This window comes from Lampetra fluviatilis, chromosome 50 (assembly GCF_964198595.1).
Source record: "Lampetra fluviatilis chromosome 50, kcLamFluv1.1, whole genome shotgun sequence".
Classification (NCBI taxonomy): domain Eukaryota; kingdom Metazoa; phylum Chordata; class Hyperoartia; order Petromyzontiformes; family Petromyzontidae; genus Lampetra; species Lampetra fluviatilis.
Genome location: NC_136324.1, coordinates 1,373,056 through 1,390,702, shown reverse-complemented (window position 1 = coordinate 1,390,702; position 17,647 = coordinate 1,373,056). Strand labels below are relative to the sequence as shown.

At 43.3% G+C, this 17,647-nt stretch overlaps 1 protein-coding gene across 5 annotated transcripts in view; it reads right to left on the bottom strand.

Annotated features, from left to right (window-relative positions):
* The window catches only part of LOC144948607 (kelch-like protein 9), a 116,310-nt gene that overhangs the window by 18,202 nt on the left and 80,461 nt on the right, over positions 1-17,647 (bottom strand). For all 5 annotated transcript variants that reach the window (XM_078878199.1, XM_078878198.1, XM_078878200.1 and 2 more), the window contains one exon: positions 1,372-1,546. In XM_078878199.1, the coding sequence (XP_078734325.1) occupies positions 1,372-1,506 (135 nt within the window). In that variant the 5' untranslated portion in view covers positions 1,507-1,546. The remainder of the gene's footprint in view (positions 1-1,371; positions 1,547-17,647) is intronic.

Genomic DNA, 17,647 nt, shown 5'->3' with positions numbered 1-17,647 from the left:
TTGCAAATCGCTGGACTGGGGGACATCACGTGGACTTGCGATGAAGGGTCAAGTATCACCGACCTCTTCCTCCGCTGCACCCTAAGCCTAATTTTTCAAGCTGCACTGCGTATTTCGTGCCTTTTAAACAAAGTTAAAATCCGTTAAACCGGGAAGCCTGCAGGCTAACCTAACCCCCCCCCCCCGCCGTGTGATACCGTGTGACAAGCAGACTGAATGCAGGTTGCGACATGCAACATCCTCCAGTGCGTATGTACGCAGAGCAAACACTGATTAAGTGATATTACCGACTAACTTAGCTGCGTGCAGCGCCGCGTGGCAATCAGCCGGCCGAATGCACGTTGCGGCATGCACAAGCACAGCTGTGGCTACTCCAGTTAAACAGCGTTTCAACGATTCTTTAGTGCGCGTGTCCCCAAATTGACGTGGAATTGTCACAAGAGTTTACAGGATCCAAAGGGAGGTGGGGGGGTTTCTCCATTCCACAAAAAACATCTCTACAGCTCTAGCAGAACGATCACAAGGCAACATCTATGCTTAGGTTAACAATTCAAGGGTACTGTAATTGACAATTGTTGTATTTTGAACGCAATATCTATTTTTCTGATACACGCTTCATTTATCTATAGCCCCTTTTAATTAGATGCAATCCACAACAATATGGCATTGCATGGCAGGCTTTCTCCATTAATTTTTTGGATATTGTGTAATCTATGACAGTGATTATTCTGTGTTTCGGATATTGTTAATTACACGCCTGATAATCCGATGGGAAGGAGTAAGGCATGGATGTTGCATGTTTGGACACGGTTAAGGCACATTTTTTTTTTGTTGGCTGTACTGTATTACTGTGTTTTACTTTGTCAACCATGCTGACTCTGTTTAGTGTTGTTGCTGAAACACGCGAGAATAAAATGTAAATGTCACATTGCGGGGTGGGTTGTCAGTTAATTTAAGGTGTCAAGAGCAATCGGTAACACTGCAGAATTATTGGTTTAAATCTAGAATTCAACCCCCTGTGACTAAAGCAAATTTAAACCGAGTCACAAATGACTGGATACAAAACACCATCGAATTTAGTTTTTTTACGCAGCAAGGTTTTTTAAATTTTTATTTCGGGGTGGGGGGGCATTCATATTTTAGGGTGAGCGTAGTTTAATCAAGGTAATTTACTTAACTTCATTTAAAAATTAAATATCACGAGTAAAATATAAATTAACGGCCAAAGCAAAAGGTGTAAGCGTTGTCATTGTTGTCGGCATCAAGCTGCGTTTGCATCACAGCCCTGCGGACCACCTGAAGGAGCATCACAGACCCCGACGGTGGTCCGGGGACCGCACTTCGAGTACCACCACCGCTCTCCGGCTTTACCTCCAGCACGGCAGTGCAGTGGACGGTGCTGGTGAAGAGCTTGGTGCCGCTGGGAGGGCACGACGGTATGGGACCCCCGGGGGGCTTGCCGGCCTGGCCTCGGCTCACGACGCCAGGCTCGCTAGCCAGCGACATGGTGAGAAGTGACTCGCCCTCCCCAGAATCTATCAGTGACCTGAGACACACGGGGGCGGGAGGGGGGAAGACACGAGAGCGTCGCAGTTACGAAATCTGTTCGACAACACCGTGCGTTTAAAAACCATCATCATCAACGGTCGACATGATCTATCCACTTGCCTGATGGCTTCCTCCTCATGTCGTCAACATCACTAACCGCCCTGCAAATCCACAATCCATGTCGCCCCTGCACATGACCTGATCTCATCGCTCCATCTCCACGATGGTCATCATCTCTTCGAATAAAAGCGTCTTTCCCAAGACCACTAACGTTTCTTAAAAGTCAATGTGACGTTTCGATTTTCTGATCTGCGGTCATCTCTCTCCGTCTATTAAGAGTAATTGTGAGCATGCAAATCTATTTGCGTACTTTTCAGCTCTGTCCCATTACCTCTGTCAGCATCCTGTGTTTTCGATCCCTGCCATAGCAGTGTAACAGTCAACGATTTAAAACTTTCCTCTTCAGGCACATTGGCTTGTTGCTTTTCATGATCAAATTTAATTATTTAGTAGCAATCCAACCTCCATTGCCTCACCCCTTCATTTCATCATTTTGACCCCCATCCAGCCTTTAAAAAATAAATTGTGTTTTCCAACTGTGTCTGTCCAACAATTATTTTTTTAAATCGATGCTTTGAAAGCCACGAGGCAAAAAAAATTTCTGCCATTATCAAAGGAATGACAATGAGGGGGTAACGGTGCGACGGTAGTTTCTAACACGACACTGACTATTAAGCAACATTCACGAGTTGAAAAATTATCATCATCATCGTTCACAACCAGAAAATAATTCACAACTAAACAGCGCACCGCGTAGGGCTCAGTTCAATCGGAAACAACGGTGCAACGGGTCGAAAACAACGCACACAATTCAAAGAAACGATGTTAACCAATGCTCCTTGCAACCCCAAGCACAATCAACCGAATCACCAGCAAGACCAACGGAGAAAAACAGACCACCACCTTAACCGGTTCCTCCCCCCCATCCCACCAAAGTGGATAAAACCGATGGGATTTATCACATGGGGGGTGAGGTGAATGTTACGCAACGTGAATATTTTTTCTATTGTTATTTGCCAACTACAATTTACTTAACTAGAAAATGAAAAAACAAGGAACGAGTGCAAACTATAACTGTTGCCATGCCACAAAAAGAACCAGGATTAAAATAATTTCTAACAACTCTACAAAATAAGTAAGTATTTAACAACTTGTGTTTGCGTGTAAAGGCAAAGAAGTGTGAAATGACAAACACTGCTTAGTAACCGCAGGTTAAACGACATAAAATGCTTATTACATTAAAAAAATACATAGAAAAATGTTATGTCTGCTGATGCTTATTACAATAGCCTTGAACAATTAAATTAGAATGAACAAATCAATGTCGTACATGGAAAATCCCGAGCAGCCAGTTACCCCCAGCTAGTTTGCAAGGGAGATCCCGTGGTGCATGTGCACAGAACAAGATCATCATCATCATCAGCGATCTGCACGGAGGACCGGGTAACATCAGAACGCGTCGGAGGTACCGGAAAAAAATAACACGTAAATAACAACACAAATAACAATATCAACAATAATGCATTAAAACTATTAATTATTACATTATTAATACAAAGCGTTATTTGAATGCACCTTGCTGCATTGGTCATTATTATTTGCGTTGGCTGGCGATGCCTCTTTAAAATCGCTCCAATTGCACGCATATTTGTGGACGTATCATTTTGTTGCCTTGCGATTCGAATCGCCACGATGACGCATGCATCTGCAGTGGCGGCGGCGAGGGCAGCAGCAGCGACGACGACGGGATGTCCTTCACATCTCTCTGCTAAGCCAGCTCGCAATAACGAAGGAACAAGGAATAAATAAATAAAACCTGGCAAACAAAAAACGGTCTGACTCATAGCACGAGTGACTGCCTCACTGCCCACCACTCCACCTCCGGCCACCATATCATCTCTCCCAATGACCGACGTTACAAATTATTTAGATTACTTATAGTATTTGGCTGTGATAAATTTACACGTGATAAGCAATTTTGTTGAGCTATCATTTGTGGCCAGGTCGTTTCTGAAAAAGCTAATGGCTCAGTGGGCTTTATCTGGTAAGAAAACAAAAGTTTTGTGATATTTGTATATATTTTTGTTGTTGTTTACCTGTCCTATACTGTGCACCACAATCGTGTTTTTGGATTGTTGTTTTATCGTTCTGACCTGCAGCTCATGGGATTCCTCCAGTATAAATACATATTCTGATACTTTAAATAAGAAATAAAAAGACATGGCAGGGGTTCATGGAACAGCAGCACAATGGGGCGTGCGTTCGTGAGTGGGTGGGGGATCTTTGCGTACCGCCAGACATCCCATTCACACCATCTCATGCTGGCATGCAGCAGAGAGGACGCCGTGAAAGCTCAGAACATGACGGTACCGAGCTCACAGAGGGGCGTGGGACAAGAGAGAGGGCTCTGTGCGATCCTGGCGGAGACGGTGGCGGTAGCAGCGTCTGCAGGATCATGTAGTTCAAGGAACGGGTCGATGAGCACTGAGGTCCAGCCAAGCATCGGTCCCTGCAGGGACATGGGGGCCTTGCTAACAGGGGTGACGGTGCAGGCTTTGCTTCAATTATATCTTTGGAAATCATTGCTGTGTTGTCAATTGCCGAACCGTACGCGACGTGCAAGTCAATTTGCGTACTTGAACTGCGTGGTAATTTAATTAACAAAGTTGCCAATATGGAATCAGAAAATGTACGCATATCTTATAATTACATTCTGAATGCTTTCGTTTGATTGTAACTTTGTTTGTTTATCTCAAAATATTTAAGTCACAGCTCAAAGGGGTTTCATCCGCACCTTGAAAAAGTTTTGGACATTACCAGGTGGACGGCTACCAACAAAAAATTGTTAACCAAAGTATTGGATTCAAGTCAACGTTCAGTGTGCAGCCGCACACCCATGCATAGGGATTTTAGAATATAGTGTTTAATTAATAAATCAACTCCACCAACGCTTACAGATATTGAACACTTTTAAAGGCTGAATTTGACCGATTTTGTTACAAGGTTTGGAAATGTGCGGGCATGCCACCAACTAGCATTCTTATAAGGTACACTGTAATGAATATCCCTTGCAGTCTGCTGCTGTTCAATAACCTGCACAAACCCATCTCCTCCACAGTGGTCAGCTTAAAAGTGGTGATTTTTCCACGTGTTAAAGCAACTAAAACTCAACAACTTTTTTTTACTAGGTAAATCCCACTCAGCTTTCAACTTTTTTTCAAAGGTGACATTAGCCACACACGGCAGCTCATCGAGATGTGGGAATTGATAGTCGCGGCCAAATAATCTAAAAGCATGTTTGCAAATGTGGAGGGGACCAAAATCAGAGGGCCTGAAGAAAAATTCAAAGAGAGCGAGAACACGCGAACTACAAATATCCAACAGGCATCGTCAGGGTTCGGGATCGAACCCACGACCTCCTGCATCCCGGGTGAGGGAGATAGCATATCGCCACTGTGGCGCCCTACAAATACACACAAATTCAAATAGCGATGGTTACCCACCCTTGCAAAAACATGATATATGGCTGCTATTAATATTTGCGACTCATTTATATCAAACATATTCAACAACGCACACTCCAAAAATAATTTATGGATTTTTTTTTTTTACGCCCAGTATCATCACTCAGCAGTCTGACAAACTTGGGCGGAACCGTTTCGAGAATGGCTATTCACACTTTCATTCCTGAAAAAGAATGTAATTATGCCCCAATCTACAAGACACTGAATATGGAAGGTGCAGTGGAAAAGCCCGAGAGTAAACGCTTCAATTCATTCTAGATTTGAAGTTTTCGTGACTGCAAGGGTCCATACTCTTTAGTTTTTTCGGTAAAGTCACGTAGGTTATTTTTTTTTTAATCACGACGTTTCGGAGGCAACACAAGCTTCCGTCTTCAGGTAGCACCATCACAGCAAAATTACTGTATCAAGTGGGGCAGCTTAAATTCATACACAAATTAATGAATTTCGCTCCACAATCCCTACAAAAAATGCATGAATTTCCTTCTATCTATACTCTCTCTGCTAAAAAAAAATTCCTTGCCTGGGTCTCTCTGCGATTGGAAGTCACTCATTTTCCCCTGCTATTGTCAGCCACCAGAATGGAACCATTGTATGAATAAACCACCATTTTTGGTTTTCAGACGAGTCCACAAGTTATGGAAGTGAAGCCTCAGGACTTTCCATCGTGAGTCGTAAGTCTGGATCCAGCAGGGATTTCTTACTTGTGTAGCGTCTGTATAGCATGGTTACAAACAAATGCAGCATGTGTTTTCTTTGCTGCGTGCAGTGCATTACTTTTAACATTATTAAATTTAGCACCACATTTAGTATGTGTGTCATTCTCACAGCACGGAGGCGACCATGACGGTACTGTTACACTGACATGTACAGTCTAAACACGTAGGGGACCATGTGGTTTTACCCAATTGAGTAATTCGAGGGTAATTTGTCAAATTTGGACGGAGACAGACATTGGCCTATTCTTTTTTAGAATAACAGCACGAGCTTTTTAACGTCCATTTTGCCGCTGCCGCTCCAGCCACGTCACCGCTGAAAGCTCATTGTGCGTCACCCCTTGCCTTGCCATGACGGCTCACAGCCTTTGTTGCTCATCAAGGATTTTAACATCGTCCACTCTGATGTTTGTGTACCAATAAGAACATTATTCAAACACGTCACTCCTTAGCAAAAGGCAATTATACTCAACCTTTTTCTTTTGACACTTAATAAAGCATGATAAACAACATATATTTTTTGCAATATTACAAACAGGTAGCAAAAACAATTTACTTTGGAAGAAAATCCCATAGAATTTCAGGCGTAACTAAACGATAACATTACTGTAAGTCTGAAATGGGATTTTTACAGCTGCAAAGAAATAGGGGATTATGGAAATCGAATCTGCCTTGGATGCAATACGTTGGAAACAGACATCAATGCAGGCTTTGTGTTCAAATGCGGCAAAACTAAGTGGAAATACCACCCTTGGCTTATCTCCTTCCTGTAATATTCTACTTTTCACCACTGGAACCCGGGGAGACCCTATTTACTGGCCGTCAAGGCAATGCAAAATCAAACACCCACACTCTCACGCGAGCTCCAGCAATCTGAGTTAACCACTTCCTACGACACCCCTCTCAACCGCTTTTCCATACCCCAAGATGTGACTGCACCCCCCCCAACCCCCACAACACTAGCACTGTCAACAATGAATAACAAGATATACTTTATCGAGGGGCTCTCTAGAGCTCCCTCCGGTGGAAGGCCGTTCTGCAAGCAGTGGTGTGAGCAAGCAGTTGCAAGGCCCGCACCTTTATCTTAACCTCGACAGATAATCATACGACCCGCGTAATATTTCAGGCGAAGACATGTATATCGCGTGGCAAGAAAAAGGACCGTTGTCCGCTATATATGTGTTTTCTGTAACAAGGTGGCATTGATGGTGGCAGTCGGGGTTTTTCCAAAATCACATTTGCATGCTTGAATTCCATGCAATTTGCATATCAAAATTTCCTATATGGAGGCAGAAATTGATCATTATTTTTTTCCTATCATGAACCATTTATTTGTTTGCTTGTTTTGTGTTATCTTACAAATGTTACATTCATTGCTTGAGTCCAGAGGGTTAGAGTACAACGACAAAGGTTTTGATCATTACTGAGAAACCAATAACAAACGAAGCACTGTGTTTACAAATCAACCTCGAGTATGCAGGTGCTCAAATGCATACGAATAAAAACAACCAATTTCTTGTTTAATAAAGCAAAAATGCCAGACACATGGAAGAGAAATACACAGCCCAACCATGCCGAAACCAATGTCTGAAGAACCACAAGAAACACAGGAGTAAAACAACCCCAAAATTGCTTAATTGTGGTAATTAATTTGTACACCAGCGGTGCCGAGTGAGTTTTGAGTTATGGGGTAATGCTCCATTATCTTCTTAGGTTTTTTCGGTAAAGTCACGTAGGTAAAACATCAAAATGAATGAAAATAAAATAAAATAAAAAATCACGACGTTTCGGAGGCAACGTCGTGATTTTTTATTTTATTTTATTTTCATTCATTTTGATGTTTTACCTACGTGACTTTACCGAAAAAACCTAAGAAGATGATTCCTTGCAGTCACGAAAGCTTCAAATCTAGAATTAATGCTCCATTACTCTGTCGGGTGCCTGGATGGCTTTGCCATTTGCGAGTGTGGAATGGCTGAGGGCTAAGAACGATGGGCTGCTGGTTGTTTATTCCTTTGATCACCATTCAGCTCTTCTCATTTTAATCATCTTCGCAGCAGCAGCTTTTGGCTGACCATCGAACAAAGACGGTCCACTGCATCACGCGCTTTCAAATGCGCTTCTGCGGCCGTCTGGAATGCCCTTCCTTCCGATATTAGGACGTCACTAGAGCTAGTCACTTTAAAATAATCTAGATTGAAAACTCATTTCTTTAGAACTGCTTTTTGTGTTTAGTTTGTTGTCCTTCCCACACACCTCCGATAAGCACGCTTGGCTACGTACGGTGCGAAAGAAGTTCAACATACATACAATCGAGGCCTTAATTTTTTTGTGGTGGAAATCAGAGAAAGTGTGAATTTAACCGGCAAAGCCTGAGAAGCTGCATGCCATGCTTCCTATTCACACGGAACTGGTCTGGCTGCCCGATTCATATTTTGTTCAGGTCTTGAATGAACGTAATTAAATGCATATCTTTGCAACACAGACATGGGGAACACGAGGGAAACAAAGACCGCATGGAAAATGTGAGTTAAACATATAAATGGACAGCTGAAATTCATAAACCAACCATCCGTCAAATAAAATAACCAGTGAACACTCGTTTTAATGAATCCACCATTAGGCCAACGCTTTTAATACACATCTTCATTTAGAACTTTTACCCATTTTTGCAAATGCACGATTATCACTGGAATGCCACTTTGGATGAACGATGGGGTTTTTTTGAGTAAAGTGCCGTACTTCATTTGAGCCACAGATAAGACAGCGCAGCCACTCGGCACGGCACGGCTCCCGCTACTCTTCGGACCTTCAATCCGTTTGCGGCTCTTTGGCAGTCGGGGCCTTTTGGTTGGAGCCAAAGCATCCCAAGCGTGGTCCTGGTGTGCACCGTGGCAACTTACTCCGGTTGTGATGGTATTCCTCTTTCTTTGTAACCTGAAATTATCATTTGCTTTTGCTCTGCAGTCACCTGCGTAGTCACTTTGAGATGTTTCGTGTTCGTGTTTTTGTTTGTTGCGGTTGCACCCGATTCAAGAGGCGCATGGCTCACAGGGCTATACCTAATAAATGAACTGAAACTGAACTGAAACCTGCGAAAAACCTGGCGTGCATAGTTGTCGTCACCCGTCCAAGCACTATACAGGCTACAAAACCCTGCTTAGCTTCCGAGATCAAAAAGATTGCGAGAATTCTGGGCAATTTGGTCATCGGCCATCGGATGGTATTAAAATTAACCACTTGTGTTCCATGTATATTGCGAAAATCAAAGTTATTGATAATAAACAAAATAGTGAATATACGAACCGTAAACATTTACTGCAATGCTTACCATCGATTATTATCACGGTGGGTGCAATAGCCGTAACCATACAACGAGCCGTCTGCTTTAGAGTAGAAAATGCCCTGAGTGGCTCGTGACGTTGCCGGTGTCAGGGGGTTACCAATTTTCCAAATTCGAAAATTATACCACCATATTACTTACTCAGTTGGGATTGTACACACAGCAGCAAACCACCGCCCTCCTACTGGCAGACTAATGCACCAGGTTACTCTGGTAAAATCAACTTGAAAACTTGCATCAAGTATTTGCATAAGACAGCGACATAAACTGCGAATATTGCAGAGTATTATCCAACTATCAAAATAAATACTCTTTGGTTCTTTCGGGAAAGTCACGTAGGTGAACATAAAAAATAATAATAAAAGTTTAAAGAAAAATAACTAAATTAAATCACACCGTTTCGGGCGCAACACAAGTGTCCGTCAGCGAGAAAACAATCGCTGGAGTACGGCATACTGCTGCGCCCGAAACGTCGTGATTTAATTTAGTTATTTTAATTTTCAATTAAACTTTTATTATTTTCTTTTTTTCTTTTTCTTCACCTACGTGACTTTACCGAAAGAACCAAAGGGTATGATTCCTTGCAGTCATTAAAACTTCAAATCTAGTATTAAAATGAATCTGTAGAATATAATATATGGTCATTAAACAAACAACCATGCAATGTTAAATCATTAGCTCTCTGCTGATGGGAGAATTGGAAGGTGTAACAAAGTAGCCGGCATTGAAAAAAAAAACATTTAACAGAAGCATAAAACATTTTCCTCACATTTGTATTCAAGCAGATGTCCACATTTATCTGCTTAATTTTCACATACGGCAAGTTCCAGAGCTGGAGTCGCTTGAGGCAGACAGACGGTCAAGTCACGGCTGCTGATAGTGCCCACCATGCAGCATTCCGCGTCGTGAGACGCGAGTGTGAATCCAGGAAGTAACAACGTACTTCAAGTGTTGGCAAAGTGCCGCGTGCCTGCTTTCAATAAAGCCTTCTAAAGACACCCCCCCCCCGCCGGCGATGTCACACAATCCCTCTTGGCGAGTGAGCCTGAACCACTCAAAAAGCGTCATCTTGGCACACCAAGCTGGTAACAAACCAGTGCACTGCCCCTGCAGAAATTAGGCCAATTTCACCTTAGAGGCTCTTTCAGGACGCATCTTTTTGCTCGAGAGCAGTGGTTCTCAGCCACGTGTCTGCAAAATTGCTGTAAACACCGCGATTCTGAGCCGCTTGCGCGTTTGCGAGATTCAGAGGTGTACGGGACACCTGACCTGCAACTTACAGACATCTGGGATCGGCATAGGGTGAAGGAGATAGCGCTATCGTGCACACGCGGGAGGTTGAGGATCCACTTGGGTAGTCCCGCGCGGACTTTATAAAATGGAGGCAGCTCTGACGAGGAGCTCATCGAGGTATGTATGGGTAGACGTTGAATTATTTAAATCTCAAATATCCTACTTTGTACGATTAGAATTATCATGACTACCCTTGGGGGTTGAAGCCGGCCCCCCCAATAGGAAAGACCACAACCGTGATCAAATGTTTGCCCTGGGACTGTGCCTCGACAGACGGGCTTGCGAGTCACACGGCTGGTTGAAGTGTCTTTCTGATGGAGGGGATTCCATTTTAAACGTAAGAATCCCCCCAAACGTACAAATAAATGATGCAAAATAAATTAAGTGTCTCTCTCCAAGCCTCCCACTTTCTTTGCTGGCAGTCCGTGTTTTCTCGCTTCGTGGCATTTTTTTTGTTCCTCTTCCTTTATTTTTGTTTGTAAAAGATTGGTCTTGCTTTGCATTTTTTAACGGTTCCTTATTGCTGTAACAAGCAATGTGCATGCCAATACTAATAGCCATTTGTATCGCGAGATATGCAAGTCATGATTGCGTCACTAATATCTGTACCTTGCAACAACTGTACCCTTGCAGGATGACCGTGAAACAGGGACGATCAGTTCGTTGGGCCCTTCCTGCTCACATAAATAAAAGGCCACCCCCTATACCTAATGTTCATGCATATACAAAAATGCATTACCTGGGTTTTCCCCAAGTACTGGATACCAGAATGGTGTTCCGATGTCTACATTTGCAGTGTGTCGGCGGTTACCGTATGAATAATCTATATATCTAGAATATGTTTTCTCTTCATGTTGGAGGAATCCAATGTGCGATGAAGCTCTCATCTAGCGACAAGTAGAAGCCCTTCCCTGCACTGGTCTCTGGGACATCTCGAGTCTGTTAAGAGAACAGTGGAGGAACGGTGCAAAAGGAGTGCGGGAAATCCAGCGACGTCCAGATGCGCAGAAGCCAGGAGGTGAAAGCGATGGGGAGTCTCCCCACACAGTGCGGGTGGGGTGGGCTGCCCATTTAATCTGTGTGCGGACGACAGCACCTGTGGCGCCAGAGGATTTGCTATCGTTGAGGATGATGAAGATGGACACACGAGCGGCCACACTGTTGTGAAAAAATAAAATGTATCGAGTGTAATGTGATTTAATGATCAAGCCTTTGCTTTCTCTCTCCCCCCCCCTCTCTCTCTCTTACAACTTGCACTTAGCGCTCCGGCGATGAAAATGCATATGGACAGCTGCTACGCACGGCCAAAAGCATTCCGACAGAGCATCTTTGTAGTGCACATTTCAACGATTTCTATTCGTGTCAGATGACCGAAAATTTACACTAGCCCTTTCGATGGAGGCCTCGCTTCAACACGCAGAATAGAGATGAAGAAATTAGGTGGCTTTTTTTTTTGCGACGTGTATTCATTTTCGATCACTCCACCGGAGCGAAAACATTTACATCTTTGGCTTTTTTTTTATTCAATGTTCCTTGAAAACCTGCACCCGGCTCCTTCCGAATGTGCTCAAGTTGTTAATATTCAACTCTGAAGCGGATTCAGGCATGACGCTGTGTGTTTAGACTGAGATCCGGTGGTATAGGAGACTCGTACATCCTCCCAAATGCAACTTGCCTAAACTGGTTTAAATAACACTTCAGTTCATCACTCATAAATATTGATAACTCAAGACTCAAAATTAACTAGCATTGTTGTGTCACAACATATTAAGGCACGTAAATATTTGTACAACACAGAGTTACAGTAGCAGGTAGCAATCTTCTGTATGAGGAATTCATTGTTTGGGGGTCCCCTCTAAGCAGGAACTCTTAAATAGGTATACCTAATCACGTGACCACCTCAACAGGTTAATACAAAGATGCATACATATGCATGCAAAATATCATAATTCAACTTGCACATCAGCACGCTTACGCACCACAAAACACACACTATCCATCGGTTGTACAAAGCGTTGCTGCCTTAGGTTGGGTAAAAATAAAGCGTGCTCAAATCTGCCGTGGTCACGAAAGCACCCGTTGGATGAAAGCGTTCAATATTTACGAGCCAGAAGGGCCAGCCAGTGCTGAGAATGGGGCAAGCCCCTCCTTACAGAGATGGTCTTCTGCTGACCGGCAAAACACATTAGCAGGAGCTGGGGTAGGGGGAAGCTCACAGCAGCATTGCCTTTGTATAAAAAAAAATCCACAGCGTACTCAAAAGAAAAAACACAAAACAAAAGGGCACCTTGAAAAATTCTAATTTAAAGGAAAAAAACTACGGCACAAAAAAATCATTACAAACGTGGTAAACAACTTGGTTCATATTTATGAATAGCAATGATCTGCATGGAGGGCATTTTTTTTTCTAATACCAAGTCAGTTTACCCTTGTGCATATGTATGTATACAAAGACAAAGATCCCCTGTATAGCCTTACAAGACTATTGTGGCAAGTGCCATGAGCAAGCACCTATGAAAGCCCCACGCAAAACGAGGCGGTCGGTGGTAAGCACCCTCGTGGCGACGCTTACATATCGCACCAACTTCTCATTTGAGGCCGAGTCGACCTGTAGGAGGCTCATTATGACCACATGGATTGAATCAATTCATAGTTGAAAAACCGACTCTAATCATACATTGTGCCGGTCAGAAGACAACAATATTTCATACCTCCCCCACTGGGCCCCAAAACTGAAAAAGCAGAAACGACTGCAGGTAGACTTTTCTATTACAGAGGTTCAGCGGAAGTGATGGTCTACTTAAGAGACGAAAAATAACCGAGGTGGCTATAATGAAATATTATCTTATCATACACTTATATAGCGCCTTAACTAAGGCACTGTACAGTGAACTAACTACGGTACAAGACGGTTGGCGAGATGAAGTGAGACGAGTGGATGTGACATGCGTGTAAAGTGAGGCGGTGGTGACGATGCGTGGAGTAAACGAAGATGTAAATCACGTGGGTGGGTTGATGATGGGTGAGACCACGGGAAGTTGGGGACAGGGAAGGCGTTAGTACGAATGGGGAGGACAACGAGGGGCGAAGGAAGGGTGGGCAAGAAGAGAGCAAGGTAGTGAGAGGGGGGTGATTGTTTGACGTGCAAGGGCAGTTGATTCCAGTGAAGAGGGGCTAGAAGAGAGATTGAGCGAAACCGAGACTGTGCGCACGGAGGAGGAACAGCAAGAGACAGCAAAGATTTCGAACGCACAGTGGGCAGGAACATCAAATCAAGTGAGATGAGAGAAATGGGTTAATGTTTCAGTGTTGTTCAGCAGGCTTTATGTCGGAATCCAAGGGGTACCATCAATAGCCAGTCCGAGCTATTTGCAGTCACCCCTTTGACAAGTCCCAAAGGCGACCGACTAGAAAAGTTCGGCCACAGCATGGTATGCAAGTTAACCCTCACAGGGTAAGTACTGATCACAGAAAAAAGGATTTGAAAAGCCAGGGTCCAAGTGGATCTCGTTGGATATTTGGAGGGATCCGAAAATGTGAAGCTGACAATGGTTTAAAGGTCCCACAGGAACGGCTCTAGGTATTTATTAGAGCGAAAGGGATATCGCGTGTGCATTATAACCATAGTTACAGCCGTTCACATCCACTTCACTGCTTCTCAAAAGTGTCAGTAAATAATAACACCACCACCTCACCGCAATAATCTATTCGGTGGCAAAATATTATTTCCACACCGTCATTAATTTATGTTCGCTTTTCAATTACCGTACTCATTTTGCTGATTTAAATTTTTAGGAGTCGTGGTTGTAGGTGGGTGGAGAGGGGTGTGATTAGCACTGTTGGCTATGCACGATGCGAAAGAAGTTCAACATACATCCATGAAAAGAACTGCAAACACTGTGGTGGGCACGTCTGAGTCTTCGTCAACTTATCGGTGGAAGGAATGGGGATGTGATGCTGAATAACCAAATTCTGAAGACAATCACAATGGTGATGAGACACCTGCAAAATCCCCAAAGTTCCATTTGTGCGACGCATGGCATAAATGCCAAACGCATCGAAAATCCTGCCAGACCCCAACCTCATTCTGCACTGAGACAATGGCCTTAAAATTTGGCCACAGACGCTGTGCGTGCGATCATTTGCAATGCACCATCCGGCAAAATAAATATAATAATCAGCTCCTGTAAAAGGGACAGTTCCACTGAAAATATTGGAATACAATCCCACCACAGCCTTACCGTGGGGAGCATTTCCCATGCCACGCAAATAAATGCTCATCAAATATTTTACGCGCTGGCTTGTCAAGTGGAGGAGCACAACTCCATGCCAAAATGAGAAAATCCAGTTCAATTTCCCGTACCAACCAGCCACCCACATTTGTATGTAAATCAGATAACACAATTGTAATTAATTTATTTACAACTTGTTGCTGAAAGTGAGAATGTGTTGGCCCTGAGCACTAGAGATAGGAACTCTTGCTCCGTAGCTTCAGCTAAATATTGCATCGTTACCCCCCGGGTTAAACTGTCGCACCAACACATTCAGGTGCAATGAAATTAATTGACAATGCGCGAGATTTTAATTACTCTCTATATAAACACCGTTGACCAAAAGTGAACGTTCTTAAACATCACATTCAGTCTACATGATATTACCATCACAGTATCTTATTCTCGGCGGAAGGCATAATATGTCCACAATTAAAAGTCACATTATTGCCATTTCCAAAGACCCTCTGCAGCCCAAACTCAAACCCAAGCATGACAACAGCATAAGGCACATTTCTATGGTTTGTCTCATTAGAGCATGTGACCTGCGCTTTTACAACTCATTTTCCAAACTTCACGTGCAAAGTCTTAGCCCCCCCCCACTTCCCGCCTTGAGACCGAGGGGGTCAAGTCGTTGAGAAGCCTCAAAGCACAAAATTAAATTCATCCGAGCATCACATCAAGCAGTGCGTGCCGCAACTCGTCAGCAAAACTATTGGTGGCAAAACTTCTGTGTCATCACGTTTTAGTTTTAATGAGCTCGGTTTTTCGTGACACGTTCAGCCCTGACATTGCTGATGAATTCGTGATCGGCTACGACTTAAGAATGCGCAAAATTGGTCTTGCGTTCAAAGTTCAATTCAATATGGAGTTACAATTCACTACCCAATGTGACATTCTTGCACAGACAAAATGCTAAAATACAAATGGTGGAAAATACAATGAGTGTAATGTTTGAATGGAAACAAGGATGTTTTACAGCACATACAACAACAACTATTTCAACACTGAACTCTTCACAGCTGAGGTTATCCTTACCCCCTATTTGAAAATGTGTTCAACTTGCCCATTAGCCAAACAGGATGCAAGGAAACTTCAATACAGCGGCTGCATCCGGACTGATGTATAGAAATGTTTCATTATTTATTAATCTATAAACATCGCATATCCCAGACGTACACATGTGTGCGTGCGGGGCTTTCCATATTCTTTTTGGGAAACAACACTTACTCGGTTGAAAAGCAACTGCATTCAAGGTACGGCTCTGGGTTCAGAATCTAGAGAGCTCTAAATAAATATGTTTTATGCCTTGCTCAAGAAGACTGTTGGGAGAATGACTGAGCACAATGCCAATGTCATTGCGTGCAATGTTCAATGAAGTGAAGGGGGTCAAGATGGGGGGGGGGGCAGGGCAGTGAGAGGTGGAGACAAAGGAGAGCAATACTAATAGAAGAACTCCTTCACATTTGAGAGAGGCAGGGGCCACACTCAATCATGTACATAGTGGATGCATAATGAAATTACAAATTCAGGGTGGTATCAAAGCAACATTGCATTTTTATTACATCTCTTGCGCACCATGCACCTATAATCACCCACTACGCTACGAATCATGACACTGTGTCCCTGGAAATTAGGTAAAACGAGCCTGTGTTATATTTTCACGGCAACTGATTGATAGCAGAGAAGTATTTTTTCACGTTTTGTACCCAGTATGATTTTAATGTGCAATACAGAGCATTGGTCTTGAGCAGGTAAAATCTTCGCCTTCATAGAATCAAATTTATACGCATGAAACCGCCATGAGACACACTGGCCTCTGGCTTGATGCAATTACCTCCGAGACCTGCGGAGCCAAATGGTGAAAAAGAAGGCCCATTCACAGAGCGCTGCGACGACGCTGCAGGACAGCCACCCTAAAACATCACGGCAAACAATCCGCAAAGGCTATGTTTAATTTTAAATTGTAATCCCGCAAGCTTAAAATGTTCCTCAAATTTAATTAAGGTGTTTCAGACATGATGAATAGTGCCCAGTTGACTGCCTGGAAACATTTTGAGATGCAAAAGAACGTTGTTATTTTCCTCTCAATCACACCCCCCCCACCTGCTCCCCATCACATATCTCAGAATCTATGGAGCTTTGCACACATATAGGTTTATTAGGATATTATTATAACGACAGCCGGGACAACTTAACCCCCTGGCTAGGCGATCATGGAATTACATATTTTTGTTTCTAAGTGACAGTGAATTGCAGTGAACTGTTTTACGATATTATGTATTGTTGATAATACGAGTACGCAAGAACACAATAGGAAACTAAACGAATATCCCCCGAATTCCGTTGCAACCAGAAAAACACACTGAACACATTGGCCTCGGGCGTTTCCTACCATATACTTACAGCCGTCTTGTCCGGATTGATAGATCCCCGACAGCTGTGATGTGTGCCTACTGTTGCTGCGACGTCTCCTTCGTACCTTCTTGAATTATATATTTCGTCTAGTCCGTAATATTTTTCGACCGTCCGTGTTGTACCGTCCTGTCTTATCAAAACGTCTTTCGTGCACCGTCACGCCTTTTGTACCGTCTTTAATGTATCGTCTACTCTTGTCTTTTGTACTTGGTATTTTTTTGATTGCGTTCATCCCTGCAGGACTTTGTCCCATTTGATCTCTACCCCCCGTCACACGTCGCGAGGCTCCCAATGCCACGTTGGTGCGTACACTAAAATAGCATTAGCATATTTCCATATACATTATATTTGCAGAGATGGACAGGAGGGGGATGTTGGTAAAGGAATTTGATGGATGTATCATTTGGGTCAAGAATCGTTTTCCATTGATGCATTGTTCCAGCCCTAATTATATTATACATGTGTATTAGGAAATAC